The sequence below is a fragment of the Folsomia candida genome, unplaced genomic scaffold, assembly GCF_002217175.1.
Source record: "Folsomia candida strain VU population unplaced genomic scaffold, ASM221717v1 Fcan01_Sc003, whole genome shotgun sequence".
In the NCBI taxonomy this organism is placed as follows: domain Eukaryota; kingdom Metazoa; phylum Arthropoda; class Collembola; order Entomobryomorpha; family Isotomidae; genus Folsomia; species Folsomia candida.
Genome location: NW_019091195.1, coordinates 11,214,995 through 11,230,884, shown reverse-complemented (window position 1 = coordinate 11,230,884; position 15,890 = coordinate 11,214,995). Strand labels below are relative to the sequence as shown.

At 36.8% G+C, this 15,890-nt stretch overlaps 1 protein-coding gene across 1 annotated transcript; it reads right to left on the bottom strand.

Moving 5' to 3' along the window:
- Window positions 1-133: 133 nt before the first annotated feature.
- Window positions 134-15,860, bottom strand: LOC110847643 (mast/stem cell growth factor receptor Kit). The gene is made up of 20 exons (XM_022094623.2): window positions 15,003-15,860; window positions 12,293-12,385; window positions 10,525-10,703; window positions 9,591-9,781; window positions 9,407-9,478; window positions 4,751-4,817; window positions 4,617-4,665; window positions 4,354-4,519; window positions 3,964-4,287; window positions 3,666-3,814; window positions 3,438-3,549; window positions 3,312-3,377; window positions 2,714-2,752; window positions 2,463-2,542; window positions 2,182-2,277; window positions 1,886-1,967; window positions 1,656-1,783; window positions 1,359-1,588; window positions 1,226-1,269; window positions 134-1,146 (listed from the first exon to the last, which is right to left on the bottom strand). The coding sequence occupies exons 1-20, from the start codon at window positions 15,240-15,242 to the stop codon at window positions 863-865; spliced, it is 2,691 nt and encodes an 896-aa protein (XP_021950315.1). The 5' UTR covers window positions 15,243-15,860; the 3' UTR covers window positions 134-862.
- Between the last annotated feature and the right edge of the window lie 30 nt (window positions 15,861-15,890).

The window sequence follows — 15,890 nt, the reverse complement described above, 5'->3', positions numbered from 1 at the left end:
GAGACCGGGATGAAAAGTCGGCAACTCTGGTTGTCTCTTTCTCTCTCTTGGGAAATACTTGTAGCAGTTTGTCTGCCTGCTTTTGTCATTCGTTTTATGATGATAAACGAGCACCGAATAAAAAAAGTTCCAATGCACTGCTCAAAATTATTTATTTATTCGCATTACACATGTGGGCATTTAAACCGTCTCTTTTTGGAGGTAACCTATTTTCCAAAATAAACAATTTACTCCTTGTCGTATAACGACTGTTAAAAATACAAAATGGTTGTAAGTACATCATTTCATTGCCAAGAATGCCAATATATATTTCCACACACAAAATACACATCTCTCTCATAAAAATAATTTTTTTGTACGTTTTTACTGCAATAAAATCAGTTGGAATTAAAAGGCTATCGCGATATAAATATTGCATATTACATTTGAATATATATATATGCCAACATATTTTAGAACTAATACTAGGCTTACATTGTACTAAAAATTGCTTAGTTAGAGGTTTTACTACAGCTATTCTCAACATTATTGTTTTATGATGTTATACAGTCAAATTTCTCAAAAACACCTCAAGTACAATTATTAAATAAATAAAGCTGTTGGCTGTGCATCGATACTTATCCTTAGCTAAATACACTAGTAAGTAATTCAACATAAGTCCAAGAATAATAAGTACTGACAAATACGTATGTACGAAACTTGCCAAGTTGAGAGAGATTCATTTATGTAAATTTTTTGCGTCACATGAATAATAATGATTTGCAATCATGATTTGTTTGAAACTCGTTGTTTGTTTGTTTCAAGAACTTTTAGACCACTTTATTTGTTGAAGGTTTGTCCATTTGCCCGTTTTTACTTTGTTTTAGATTAATGCATCAATGCGCAAGGGTTCCATCAACTCGGAATATTGAATAGTTCCTGTTGAATCAAGGTTTAAATAATTAGCTGCATCACCGCAATTTCCAATTAGTTCTTCAATTTTTCTGCGAATGGTGGTGAAATCTGGTCGAGCATCTGGGTCTTCATCCCAACATTGTGTCATCAAATCAAACAACTCTTTAGAGCAATTTTCTGGTTTCGTCATTCGATATCCGTCCTTTAGTACATCATACATTCTGACGTTATCAATCCCAGGGTACGGAGTAGCTAAGCATAAAACAGTTCATCATTTTACAAATAAATGCGTACTTGCGTATGCATAAACAACAAATATTATTTGTAGCACCTCCGAACGTGACAATCTCCCAGAGAAGGACACCGTACGACCAACTGAAATTCAATTCAACATCATTATTGCTTTCCTTTTTACACTGCCTGCACAAATTAGAGTAAAATATAACGTTAGACTGATCACTCACACGTCCGATTTTATGGTGTATACTTCTTTCAAAAGACATTCGATGGCCAGCCATTTGACTGGAATTTTGCCTTTGGATCTTTTCTTATACCAATTCTGCTCATAAACGTCGCGACTCAGTCCGAAGTCTGCAATTTTTAAAACACGGTTCTTTTCCGGTCCGTCGAATTTAATTAAGATATTTCTGGCTGCAAGGTCTCGATGGATAATTTTATTGTTGGAAAGGAATTCCTGTGAAAGATAAGTCGTGAGTGGTACATACATATTTTCTATTTTTATTCAAGTCTGAGCCAATTACCATTCCACACGCCACTTGTCGAGCATACGACAGTAAATCTAGAGGACTGACGCTACACCCAATATCGTCGTTCGTCTTAATAAAGTAAGCTTCGTTTGTAACCATGCTCAGTTGTACACGAACCTCCGCTATTTACAAAATCAATTCAAAAGGTAATTCGACGTCAATGCCATCCTAATTTTTTTCAATAATCTCTTAAAAAGAAAGGGTATGTACAAATTATGAGTTACCATTTGACTGAAGTTGGACCATGGACCCCATCATGGATGGAACGGGAGATGATCGCTTTCTGTCCACTTTTACTGGAGCAGCCTATGCATTTCAAATATTTATTTTAATACAAAGTTGTGTGTTCTTGTCATTAAATAGTCATTAAATTTATTATTTGTCTTTCTTGGATTTCTACAAATGTGACTTGATTTTTAGAGGGCTAATAAATACATAATAAACTGTCCGAAAATGGCATCGATCGACAGAATAAAAACCGACTTCACTTTAGAGAATAGCAGAATAGCTATATATTTACCTTCCTCAAATGAGTTTGTAAATCTCCACCGTCACAAAATTGCACAACTAGTGCCGGAGTTGGCTCTCGTACAAGACCGACAAGGCCAACCACATGCTGAAAAAAGAGTTTGGTAATTGAATTGTTCTTTCCAATGCTGTCATGTCATAAGGAATGTGAATATTTATAAGAAGAAACGAAGGTTTGCTCATCAACCAGTAATCCTTTCAATATTTAGGCACTCGTGTTTTCTAACTGCATTTACGTTACGTAAATTACGTATTAGGTAACAAAAAACAAACTTGATGTGGCTCGATCCCCATCAAAATCTCAAACTCCTCACGAAAAAACTTGTCGATTATGTCCTTCGCCAATGATCCATCTGAAAGGTAAAAGCAAATAGCAAAAGTTAATAATGAGAAGCACTCAGAGTTCAAAGCCGACGTAACAACAGCTTTCTCCACAAAGAAGTGAAAAACAAAGTGAAGCCAAAAGTATAGCGACATTCAGTTTTATGTAATAAAAGTGACTTTCAGCCAAGGTTAATTTGTACCTTCTGTCTCATCATCATCAGACGTCGTGTCGGGTTGCACTGCGAAATTAATTTGCCAAAGTTATACAGGTGACAAGAACATTAGTTGCAAAACTTTCACTGTACAAATTAATTGTAAATGGCACATATCTATTGAAATGGGCGGTTTATGAGGTAATATTTTTAATTGCTTGTGGGTAGTCCCCCCACTGACAAACTGAATAAAAGGATTTGACAGCAATATTAATAATACTAATAAAATATTGTGTTAAAAATACGGAAATAAGAGTTCTTGTTAATATAAATACAGGGTAGATCATATTTGGAAACCATGCAGGTTTACCCAAAATACATGTTTCTCATGATGTTCTACGTCGTATTATTCATTGAGTGGAATTAGCTTGTCAAAAAGTATTTGTAAAATGATCAGATTCCAAGAAGAATGACGCTCATAATTTCATGATTAATATTGACTATAAATATATAAGCAAACTTTATGTATTGCAGCATATGAATTTATTTTGAGGTATAAATCCCCAGTAATTGGGTACCCATTGAAATAAATCTTTCCGTTTATTTGTAAAGTAGTGAATATGGCAAAAGTATTAATGAAACTTACCCCGAAGAGTTTTGACTGCCACGGTTGTTTTACCCCCTTTGCGATACAAGGTAGCCTTTCTAACCTCTAAATTACCCTTCAAATTAATTATGTACTAATCATGTAAGAATTGACAAAGGTTTTCACCTCCAAATTGTCCTTTGCCCACAACGTCATGCAAAACTAGGTTTCCAAAGTCTATTTCCCATTTTGTTGGATAGCGATCGACGTGTGGAGTAGGCGTCTCTTCATCCCATTTCTGAAAAGCAAATGACGCTCATTTGAAGTCATGTCTATTTTAATCGGGAAAATAAACAAGACTTTACAAGCACTCGTTTATTGTTACGTATTTATAGCACAATTATTTTTCTATACCTTCCACATTTCCTTCTTTTCTTTATTTCGATGTAATCGGTCGCGGAAACTTTTCAAATACAAAATTACCACGATTGTCATCAACAAAATAACCACAATGACAATCACCATCCAAAACTTCTCCAAACTTTTTGTCCATGGGACATCATCTAATGAGCCAAAGATATATAGTTATAGTTAAGAGTGAAATGGAGCGGTTACATAAAAATGCCTCAATCAAATATGTATCATATTACTCGCTAAATTAATAAATATGAATATTTTTTTAATAACAAATTTTTGGCAAGATAATAAATACCTTTCAAGAAATGAACTACTGCTCGTCCCTCTGACGGCTCTGACATTCCCCCAATGCTCTTGGCCACAACTAAGATTTTAATGGACTGAGGACCAGTTATGTTTTTCACTTCTATTCGTGTTTGATTCCCAGGAACTGAACTTTTGAAAAGGGGTTTTGATGCTCTATAGATTCCAGGATTGTTCACGTTCAGGTATCTGTCAACCGTTATGTTGTAGTAGGATATTTGGCTAATAGAATTCTGGTCGTAAAAACCATCCCACGCAATCCAAAAGGAAGATGCGGTCTCATTTTCTACGCGTACGTTGGCTGGTGGTGGAGGTGCTGTAAAAATAATTATAATTTGTTCCATAAGGACATCAATATCTTTGAGCACGTCTAAAGACTTACGACAAAGACTAAGGTTAAAATTCGCAAGTGTCAAGCACGATTCAACGTTGACAATAATATGAGCCGGTCCTGACTCCCGACCAAAGCCGAATTTTTCCATTATGTTGATCGTGTACGTTTTCTCGAACTGAATTTTATCGAGAACGGCCCAAAATGCTTGTTCTGGCTGCAAAGAAAATATTTATTCTATGAATTAGTCGTTCACTCATATTTTAAAGGAGGGTAATTTACGAAGGTGGAAATTATGAGAGGTCGAAGCGTACCTTGGATTGTTCAATCTTTTTCTGTACTTCCTCCAAATAGTAAATATCCCTAAAAGCGAAGACAGTTGCGTAAAAACAATCCTTCTTTATTCCGCAAAAATTTCTGTAAAATGATTAATTATATTTGTACTCGCCAATCGCACGATGCGTTCATTCCGGACCCACTTTCCCATCTCAGAATGAGAGTGGGAGCGGTTCTGGCTGAAAAAATAAGGCATTTATTTAGTTATAATGTATTGGCTTTATAACTTTATGAAAAAACAGCCGTAGGTTTTCAACATATGAGACGGAAGAACGTATGAAACAATAAACTATTTCTACATTATTTTGAGCACCACCCAATGTGCCTCCGCATTCGCCACGAATTCTGTTTCAGGTCGGAATCGTCGTATTTAGTTCGTGAGAATTCGCCGACTTCATTCCGATCCAACATCAGAATTCAAATTTAATTCGAAATCCCGAAGTTGATACGACTCTTAATAACGAATTCGAGCCAAATGCTGATTTGGGGAGCAGAATTCGCCGACTTAGTAATGACATAAAACAGAATTAGGATTAAATGCGTAGTATCGCATTCATATCGAATTCGCTTAAGGTTTCCTTTCAGATTCTGAATCGATTCGAGATATTCATATGCGTTTTGACATCGGACATGAGAAGCCGGAACGAATTCGGCTGCACGCTTTACATCAGAATCCTCGTCGCTGAATCCGATCCGACTCTGTATCATGTTCCCCAGGAGAGAAGAGAACACGTGCATTAGTGGCATATCACTTTGATTCTTCCTCCATTCTTCCCTTGGCTGTAGTCTTATTTTTTGTCGATAAATTTAATTTTATAATGAGCAGCGAAATTAAAAAGTACTCCGTTGTCAATTTCCATGACGAAAATACAGTTGTGGCCGTGTGCTCATCGTGGTTAAATGAAGACAAATCCATCTGTTCGTGGCCAATTGGGCCAAACGCAGGGGACAAATTGCGTAAGAATCTTCCAGCAGATTTAGATGCGCCAAAATTCCCTTGTCAGTGGCTCATGTCTTATAGTAAGTAATTTGATAACAATTTAATATCGAATATCAATTGTAATGAGAAAAAAAACTATAGATTACACAATAATACAATAAGCATGCATTTGGCTTTGTGAGCAGATTTGGGGATTCAATATTTTTATATTAACCTTTAGAGATATAATTTCAATTATTTAAACATTTGTCGGTTCGCAGATTCTCTTAAGTCAGCAAGGAAAGGATGTATTGCGGCTAAATCTACCGACAAGATACCTCCATCAGAATTTGAGGAAACAACTCATAAAAAACAGAGAAATACGCGAAAAGGGCAATCCGCAGCTAAATCTACTCCCTCTACAAAATATTCCGAGTCGACCAGTTCTGACGAGAGCAGCTTGTCGTCTGACGAATGTGAAACATTACCGGTCACATCATTTATCCCGAACAGTGAGCAATTTTTATTCTGTTTCAGTGCACATTAAATTGGGATAAATTTATGTAATAACATTGTGGTAATGTTCCAGCACTCAGCATTAGTCTCAGCACAAATTCTCAAGTTAAGCCTTTGTTGGCCCTCCCACAATCTCATAATTCTTCCCAGGCGGAGGAGAATTTGTTTGATCAATCAGGCAATAACGAAACGACATTCTCCTATGTTGAGATTACGAATCCAGAAACTGTTGCAGAACTTGTGACACTGGTTCGAGATCTGAAGACTGAATCTCAAAGTAAGTAATTATTTCTACTACTCGTTTGTACTAATTTTTCCTAAACAGTGTCATTGAATAATGAGTACAATCTATGCCGTCTGTGTTCGTAGACTTACAGGCCGTGGTGGTGAAGGAGTTAGTAAAAATTAACGAAACATTGGTCGAGTTGCTTCGTCGAACTTCAACACTTGCTCCACGTGTACCTTCAGCTGGATCATCCAAAACTACTGGTTTGTAATAAAGAGGATTTTTACAAATTGAGTGACTGGCTTAAGCGGGATCAGTCGAACATTGAAGAATTGGTAGGTGAATCATAGGCAATTTATGAATACAACCCTAATTTTATTACTTACATAAGTGTCATTACTTTCAGAGTATTCAACTTAGTTATGTTGGGGGACGAGGTTTAGACGACATCATCGCGAGACTTTTATCTGGCCTAATTTCTACAGAATTAGCACAGACCTGCAGTCACAGTGGGAAAGGAAAGAAGTCTGAATTTGGCCTTATTGGTGTATTTTTGGATCTTGTGTATAGTAAGGGAGCATTTAACTTTTAGTGCCGCTACATTACATTCTTACATTCTTAACTCGTACAGTATAAATATATTTATAGAAAGTGTGCGGCATAACTCAGCTGAAGCAAGTACAACCATCGACGTGAAAATCCGAACTTGGCTGAAAAACCAGAAGGACCCGAGGAAAATTGCCAACAAAACATGTCCAACATCTCGCAACGTTCAAGACAGCGGTTAAGACAACGGTATCGAGTAGCAATTTCGCAGGCCCTGCTACAACAAATACGAGAACCAAGACTGGGTGACCGCAATGTAAATAGCTCCATACGTATAAGTAATTGCCCAGACAATAATAACGTAGTTACTAGTAGTAATAGCAGTAATAGTAATAATTTGTCACCACCCCAGACAAATTGTGTCCCAAATGAATTCTCTTGCGACACGTGGGTTAGTAATAATATTTCCCAGGATAATACAGTTAGTTTAGAAATCGAACCAATAGACATACAGCTGCGTGAATGGACAGTTCGTCATAACATTAAGCACTCAGCTCTCAGGGATTTGTTATCCATTTTAAATAAAACCCACTCATTTAGTTTACCTATTGATCCACGGACTTTGATGAAAACTCCTAGAAAATTGAACATTTCAGTTGTTAGCGGTGGTGATTTTTATTATTTTGGCGTTGTCTCCCACCTTGTAATCCACGTCAAATATGGTCTACAACAGACAGCCAAAACAGCAATTTATAATAGTTTAAGGGCAAATAGTTCTAACCCAATAATAAGCATAACTGTAGGTATTGACGGTATTCCAATTTCCAAGAGTTCGAATAAGCAGTTTTGGCCAATTTTGGGTATCGTGGATCAATCGTGTGATCGCACGCCTTTTGTAATTGCACTCTACTATGCAGAACACAAGCCGACAAATTTAGATTTGTTACAACCATTTGTGGAAGAATGTAAAGCTTTAGAGCAGGATGGGATTATAATTTCAGGGATACTATACACTTTTAGAATTTCTAGAATTCTTGCAGATGCACCTGCACGCAGTTACATTAAAGGAATAAAAATCACAATAGTTATTTTTCCTGTGAAAGGTGTCATGAGGAGGGCGAATGGAATGGGCGAGTTACGTTCTTGAATACAGAGTTTAGAAAACGAACAAATGAAAATTTTGTACTTCAAACTGACACACAGCATCATAAGGAAATCTCCCCCCTCACAAAATTATGTATAGATCTCGTTTCTCAAGTTCCGTTGGATTACTTACATTTAGTATGTCTAGGTGTGACAAGGAAACTTTTCCGAATGTGGGTGAAAGGTCGTATTCCTTTTAAACTTCCAGCTGGAAAAATCTTATTAATTTCTGAACGCCTATGTAATTTTCGTGAACATTTTCCTTCGGATATTCCAAGAAAACCTCGATCATTATTGCAAATTGACCATTTTAAGGGTACTGAGTTCCGAACCTTACTACTTTATACAGGAATAGTTGCACTTCGAGATATTATTAAGCCAAGAGAGTATAGAAATTATTTGAGATTTCATGCAGCAATTTATATTCTTCTGTCGCCAAGAGCTGATAATAGTGAATGGAACCTTCAGGCAGCGGCTTTGTTAAAGAAGTTCGTTAAAGGGTGCATGAATCTATATGGGAATGAATTTATGGTTTACAATGTGCATGGGTTATTGCATATTAACGATGATGCATTATTGTTCGGTAGTTTAGACAATGCGAGTTGCTTTCCTTTTGAGAACTACATGCAGAAAATTAAAATTCTCTTGAGCTCACATAATTTCCAATTAGAACAAGTAGTTAAACGGATTATAGAAATGGATTTGGTACGACAAGATATGAATACGATACAAAAAATATCTGAGAATAAAACATTCTCCCCTAAATCTAGCTGTAAGAATGGTAATAACTGCTTCATGCTTAAGTCTGGTGGAATTGTAATTTTACAAAATTATACTTATAAAAAGAATGATTCTGTCGAATATACATGTCAACAGATTTTAAATCTACACTCTGTCCAATATTATCCCTTCGATAGTTCTAATTTAAAAATTTACTTTTCATCCGGTTTATTAGAACCGGTTAATATGGTACTTGAACCAGAAGATTTCTTGTTTAAATATATTAGATTACCTTATAACAGCGAGTTCTTGTTAGTTCCATTGTTACATTCAATAAAAATAAATATATTCATTAACGTGTGCACTGACTTTATATTTTATTAAATTCGTCATAAAGCATATTTTAAGATATAGAATTCACTAATCCGAAGAGCATCGGAATGGAGTCGGCTTCCGAATTCGTACTGAGTTCGAAGCCACGATGACGATCAGAATTAGCATTTCGAATTCGTTCCGAGTTCGAGCCTACGCAGGCGATTCGAATTCGGATTTCGAATTCGTACCAGGCACAACTAGGGCGACAAATCCGGAGTGCGTTCCGAATTTGGGCGACGACTTTACAACGAATTCGTATCGAATGTGGAGGCACATTGGGCAGTTTGGCAAAGGATGAAAAAAGTTGTAAATTTAACCTTTACCTGCTTTAGTGTTGACCAAGGTGTCCACCACTCGAAAATTTTTTGGTGTTCCAATTGTTTGCGTGTTGGCGTCTGAAATTAAAACGTTCATACGTGAAAATGCATACAAGTTGTTGTTCTTGTCAAAGTTCGTTTCGCTTATTGTCGCGGATTGAGTGCTCCTCTTAAAAGCATATGAATTTACCATAAAGTGTAATGGGCTCTGATAGCTGTGGATAATAAACATGGTTTGCCGACACGGCTGTGACTCGAACGCGATAAGTGCTGTGAGCTTTGGTTTCTAACGGAAAAAGCCAAAAAAGTTGGAGAATCACCGCTTCCCACTTTCCATCCACTTGCTTCTCCACGACGAATATTCGAGGAGGGTCTGCCATCCTGCAAGGAGAAAGTAGACATTTCATAAATATCTCTGACGATCAGTGGGAGAAAGTGAGCTTGATACCCCTGCATGCTTTTTTTACAATCTGGTCATGTGCATAAGGAAAATGGATTATGGAAGCCTCGAGACGAGAGTATTGTCTCATACTTTTGGAAATCTGATATCTCTCTTGAAATCAAAGGACGAGAGAGAAGCTTGTTCGCGAACTTTAACATATACTCGCCCAGTATAAATTACATACAATAAGTGACCGACTTTTTAACTTTAATCGGATTTTCTGGGAGTAACATCGCAGTAAATCTAGAGCATCGTGATTTATTGTCGCATGAAAAATTGCTTGAAAACGGTAATAGAGCTTTATTTTCATAATCTCTGGGCTTAAATTGATTCGATCTTATTGTGAGGCATCTAAAAATTCTATCGTGGAAAGCATGCACAACTTTCCTCTACAAACTGGTTTGCCTAATTACTCACTCGGGGATAATTTGTTCACACTACACCTTACTCAAGATTGCATTGACTAATAGCACAGCTTTTGCCGAAAGACCGAAACAATATCGAACAATCTGCTGCTATTGTTTTTTAATGAATCATTTAATTCGCAAGGAACAGGGTAGCAGTGAATGAAACATTCTGGTTATCAGATATTATCAAGAATCCGGCATTTCAACAAGCGGTGACGCATACACAGCTCATTACGTCTCCTCAGTCCAGATGCTTGAGATATTTAGTCATTTACCTCAGTGCTGATGCATTAGGGTGATTTGGAGTTGGATACTCAATACGAAAATATGTCTTAAAGTCTTTTTGGCTACTGCCAACGGAGACGCCAACGTGGGAAGTGCAGTGTAACAATGGAATTGGAGAGTCCACATTTTTCTTAAATCCAGAAAATTGTACTTTTGTTTGGTTCACGGCCTATTAAGATATACATAAAGTAATTAGCACAACACACATCGTTACAACCATTAGAGGAATGCATGCATGTTAATCAAGTTTATTGATAATTATAATGCAGCCAACTTAGCAATTCAATTTGGATAAATCGATTCGAAATTTTTCGTATAATGCACATGTACGAATATTTGTAATACAAATAAATAATATATCAAATTGTTTTTTTCTTGGCCTTGTACGGATATGAATTCTAGCTTGAGTTTTATATGATAAGCACATTTTAAATTTCCCATGAGGATTCTGTCCTCAATATTTCCATTTTGATCAGTTTGTATATCAGCAAATAGTCCTATACACATAAGGCAGAACACATATGAGCTGAAATGTAATTTCCTGCAAGTGAGAAAGTACATAACGTGTTGACTATATATCTGCAATGCCCTGTTTATTGCTAAATGTGTCAACACGAATTTACACATGTGTATACATACATAAGTTCAATACGTTTGTCTGTGATCGACGAATCACACATAATATGTAAATTCTCAGTGACTGTCATCCATTTTCTATAATTTTCATGAAAAACTAGATGGACTGAGTATATCCTTTAAGTAGTTTCAATTAGAGCCAACAGGTAAGCCTGTATACATTGTTTTTCCCTATTAATTACTTGAGATACTACTCTATGCAATTGTAATTGGAATAAACTCGAATGAACTTGTCTCAAAACTTACACATCTACATAGCTACAACAACTGACTATTATTGACGTAGGTAGCTTTGTTCGTCATCAGTCGGTTGCAATTAGACGTTGAGCATAATAAGATTTCAGGAGAAGATTTGCAAATCACCACGTTTACCGAAGCGTAGAACGAGCAAAGTTCAGACAATAAAAGGAACCCTTAGGACTTGAGACAGACTTTGCCCTTGCAATCAAGAGGAAAATAAGGTAGAAAGACACAGAGGTTTACAGTTTTGCAAGTTCTTCTTATCAGGTTCGTCAAAAAAGAAAATCAGAACGAGCTGTTGGTGAAAATCTAAGAGCTAGACTAATTTCGCACTCCCAGGAGGAGTGAAAGTGCTATGTGGTGGTGGTGGTAAGATGGTGGTATGTCTTCGTGCACACGTGGAAAGTGGAAAAATCCATTATTTACCATCCCCTGAGGGAATGAAGACCAAGTATGCAGTGTACCATGTATGTAACATACCCACTGTAGTATATATAGCGTTGAAAAATTCTTAACATAAAATAAATGGTTCTTGTTTGCCTGATTATATAAGCCAAGCATATCCCAAGTTCATTTTAAGAATTTATTTCTCCATGTAATTAGTTTTCCCTGAACTTGGTCTTGAATAACATTTCAATAGTCTCACACGAGAATGAATGCATATGCAATATGTACACCTGCCACATCTCCATGAAGAGCAGTTGGCGAATTGAGTGCTAAATTCTATTTGCAACCGGATCTGCTTTCTGCTAAGAACATAACGTAAACGCTCGGAGACAATTGGATGTAATTAAATGACCAATGCGCACATGAGAGACATTGGCATTACTACGGCATTTATCTACAAATGTATGTATTTATAGTGTTCAACTTGTGTACTACCTGGATGCACTCGTCGCATATTAGACTGCTTCCACAGGAGGCTGGTCGCATGATTAAATTGTACTCGTCCAACACGGGCTGTACTTCTTTTTCCTAAGAACAAAGTATTTTAAATTATATTAGAAAACTGTCAAGAAATCTTGTTGGCCGTGGGGCTGAGATGAGATTGAAAACAAACATAAGTTTAAGCTATGAATGAATATGCTTTGAGTAATTACTGTTATGTGGTCAAAGACAAAGATTACGTGAGGTTAGTTGAAAGCTTTTATGTAATGTAATGTGTTCTGGTTTGCTGTGACGCACCTAAAAAGATTGGCCAGCGTGGGAATAAATTGCTCGCAAATAACGTAAATATGTACATGGTTTGAAATTCATTCATTCGATATATGTATACACTGTCAGTGTTTATAATTAATTTTAACGATATAAGTAAGCACACTGACCACCCAAACATCTTGATATTTATGTCCAGTTATTTTTGATAGTTGTAAATTAAGCACAAATTTATGCTGTCCCTTCAGACGGACGTGAACAGTGAACAGTGAAATAACATCATTTAGTGCATATTTATTGCATTTTTAGCCCGAGTCAGGGCTTATGGAACCGTCATGTCCGTCCGTCCGTCTGTCTGTCTGTCCGGCACGATAGAGCCAAAACGGCTGAACCGATTGACGTGAAATTTTTACCATATGCATATTGGACAAAGTTAGGAAACGAGTTCGAAGATGGGCGAAATTGGTCCAGTGGTTGACCGGTGGGGGTCATAGGAGTAGGTGGGGTAGTATGCACCAAAGTTTCAAAATTGTTGTAGAGAGTTGAAATTTTTTACAGAGGTAGCTAATGGCTCGTAATAGATAAAAATGACTTCAAGTTGGAAAAATTTTCATCTTGAGCGACCCTAGGGGGTGACCCATTCCGATTTTTAAAAATAATCATATCGAACTGAAATTTGGTGGAGAGGTTGCTTATGGGTTTTAATGAAAGAATATGATATGATATTGGTAGAGTCATCTGGAGAGACCCTATGGGGTGATCCATACCGATTTTTAGAAATTGATTTAAAAAGATGAAATCCGGCACGATGATACTTAATGGCTTATAATTAAAGAATATGAAGTTAAAAGTGAGCAAAGTGCAACCAGAGTGACCCTATGGGGTGACCCATACTGATTTTTCCAAATCGTTATATCGAGCTGAAATTTGATATGGAGACTGCAAAAGTGAAAACCACTGCTGGATAGCACATGGATACAGCTTAGAACTTCAGGATGTTAAAGAAGCCCACTGGTCATGGTGGTCAAGGCACATGATTTGTAACTAATTCAAAAATTTGGTACCAAATGGTAGAAACTATATCTAACAAACTTTTAACCATCCACAACACGGAAGTTGGTGATACTATGTCGGTCAATTCGGAAAAAAATAGAAGCGGGCTCTGACTTATTGAGTCAGGGACTATGTCCCTGACTCGGGCTATATGGAGTCTGCACTGTAGGTTTTTTTAAGTTTGAAGTTGCTCAGATAATGTGTTGAGCATTTCATCTACTACTTCAAGATATGGCATGTCTAGCAGTCTCGATACTCTTCAGAATCTTTTGTAGAAGGTCATCCATAATCTCAGTTAGGTCCCTTTTTATGCACAAATCTCCGTACATTACACGTTATTTATTAGTCAGTTTAATGGGAAAGTTTACTTTGTCAAAAGTACAATGCTTATCAGTTAATAATGTCTCATGTTCTCCAAGAATTATGATAAGACGTTGTGCAAGAATTGTTTAACCAAACATATGTACAACTGTATCCTCTTCCGTCTTCTACATACGTATGTAGAAAACATGTTGAATTGCGAAATTAAACACGACATCCGTGTCAGGTAAACATCAACATCAACCTAATTCCATACAGTGAGTGGGTGAAAAGAGTGGAAACACTGAATAATTCACGGTTATGGAACGGATGTTTTTGAAATTTAATTAGGGAAAAGCAGCCAAACAATCCTTTTTCAGAAAAACAAATATAACGAATATATGTAAATGTATGTTAAATTCTTAGACATGTGCGTCTTACATTTAATTTTTTGGTACTTGGCTGCACCTTTACTTTCTGGCTCTTTTTACGGTAGAGTTGGTAGAGTGTTACAACGTAAACTTCTAAAAGAGTGGGGAATGACTAAAGAATACCGATTTTCTTAAAAAAAGAGCAGTCTTTTCCTTTGTCACAGAAATCAAAACTTATTGTGTCACATGACACGTACAGATAATATAATGCTATAAATAATAAATCTTGATTGTGCTGCACATCATGTGGACACACGACACACATACAAATGAATTACAGATTTTTGTATTCAGGTTTCAGTAGCGAATGTGGTTGGCTCATGGTTTCAATCCGCCCCTTAATTGATTACAATTTCACCCAATATGGCGTTCATCCATGGCCCATTTTTGCATTAGCACGTTATATTTATTATCGGAGTGGTCAAGGTGGTGGTGTGATATCGAAAATTGATGGTTGTTAGTTCAGATAGATTACACCATGCCATTATTTGCTCGTGGCTTTCACTTTTCTCCTCTCTTTCACACACACGGCAACAAGTTGAACATAAAACATGCCTGCCTGCATGCATACATAGACTTTACTAATTGCCAATAAAAACTGGAGAAGCACTTAACTGTATTATCTAGGACGGAACGTGCATTTGCACACTTACCACGCATTTAGCATATCTCTGGGCTCTCTCAACATGCGTCCAGTATTCCGGGTGAAAGTTGAAGTCTTCTTGGAACAGACTCTTGTCGCCATTGACCTGCTCTCGTTCAAATTTCGAACTGGTTGCAATGTGACCGAGGCTGAAGAGTATGACGAGGGAAAGAATGAGGAAATCGTAGTTGCTCTTCAACGACCATCTCCAACAAGTGGTCCTCATGTTGAGCACGGTACTTTTGTTCATCGTCGGCCTATTCGTCCACTACCACTTCACACTCAAGTGCTGGCTATTTCAACCTTGAGCATGCTTTCACCCACGATGACATTAATGTTATTCTTCCTCCACCATTCAGGTTCGTTAATTTATTATGCTTATTTCTGGCGCATTTATTAATTCAGCTGCCACGTAAATGGAAATTCTAATGAGCAACAATGAATATTCATATTTTTCCTCCCCTTCATTGCAAAACCACAAGTAGGAAGAGTTTCATTTACTTCAGGTAAAGTTATTTCAGGTACGAAAGGTTGATTGTGTTATATATCAGACTTTTACGTGTTAAAGCGTCCATTGAAATCTAGCTAGATGAGTTCAACGGGAAAATAGACTGATATGGAGACCACTGGCTAATCGTAAGTGAGTTAATTATTATGATTGGTACTACACTTTCGAGAATTGCTTGTATCTTGAGACTGTACGGACTATTTACTTTGCTATGTAACTAGACAATAATTATTACTACTATTATTACCACCAGGACACTTTTTTAACTGATGGATTAAATATTAAATACACGTGGAATTGTGTAGAGCTGAAGACTACATGCTATGTACTTGCTATGGTGCGAACTACTGAACTGTCTGGGACTCTGGAAGTGAGTGAGATGAAAGTGAG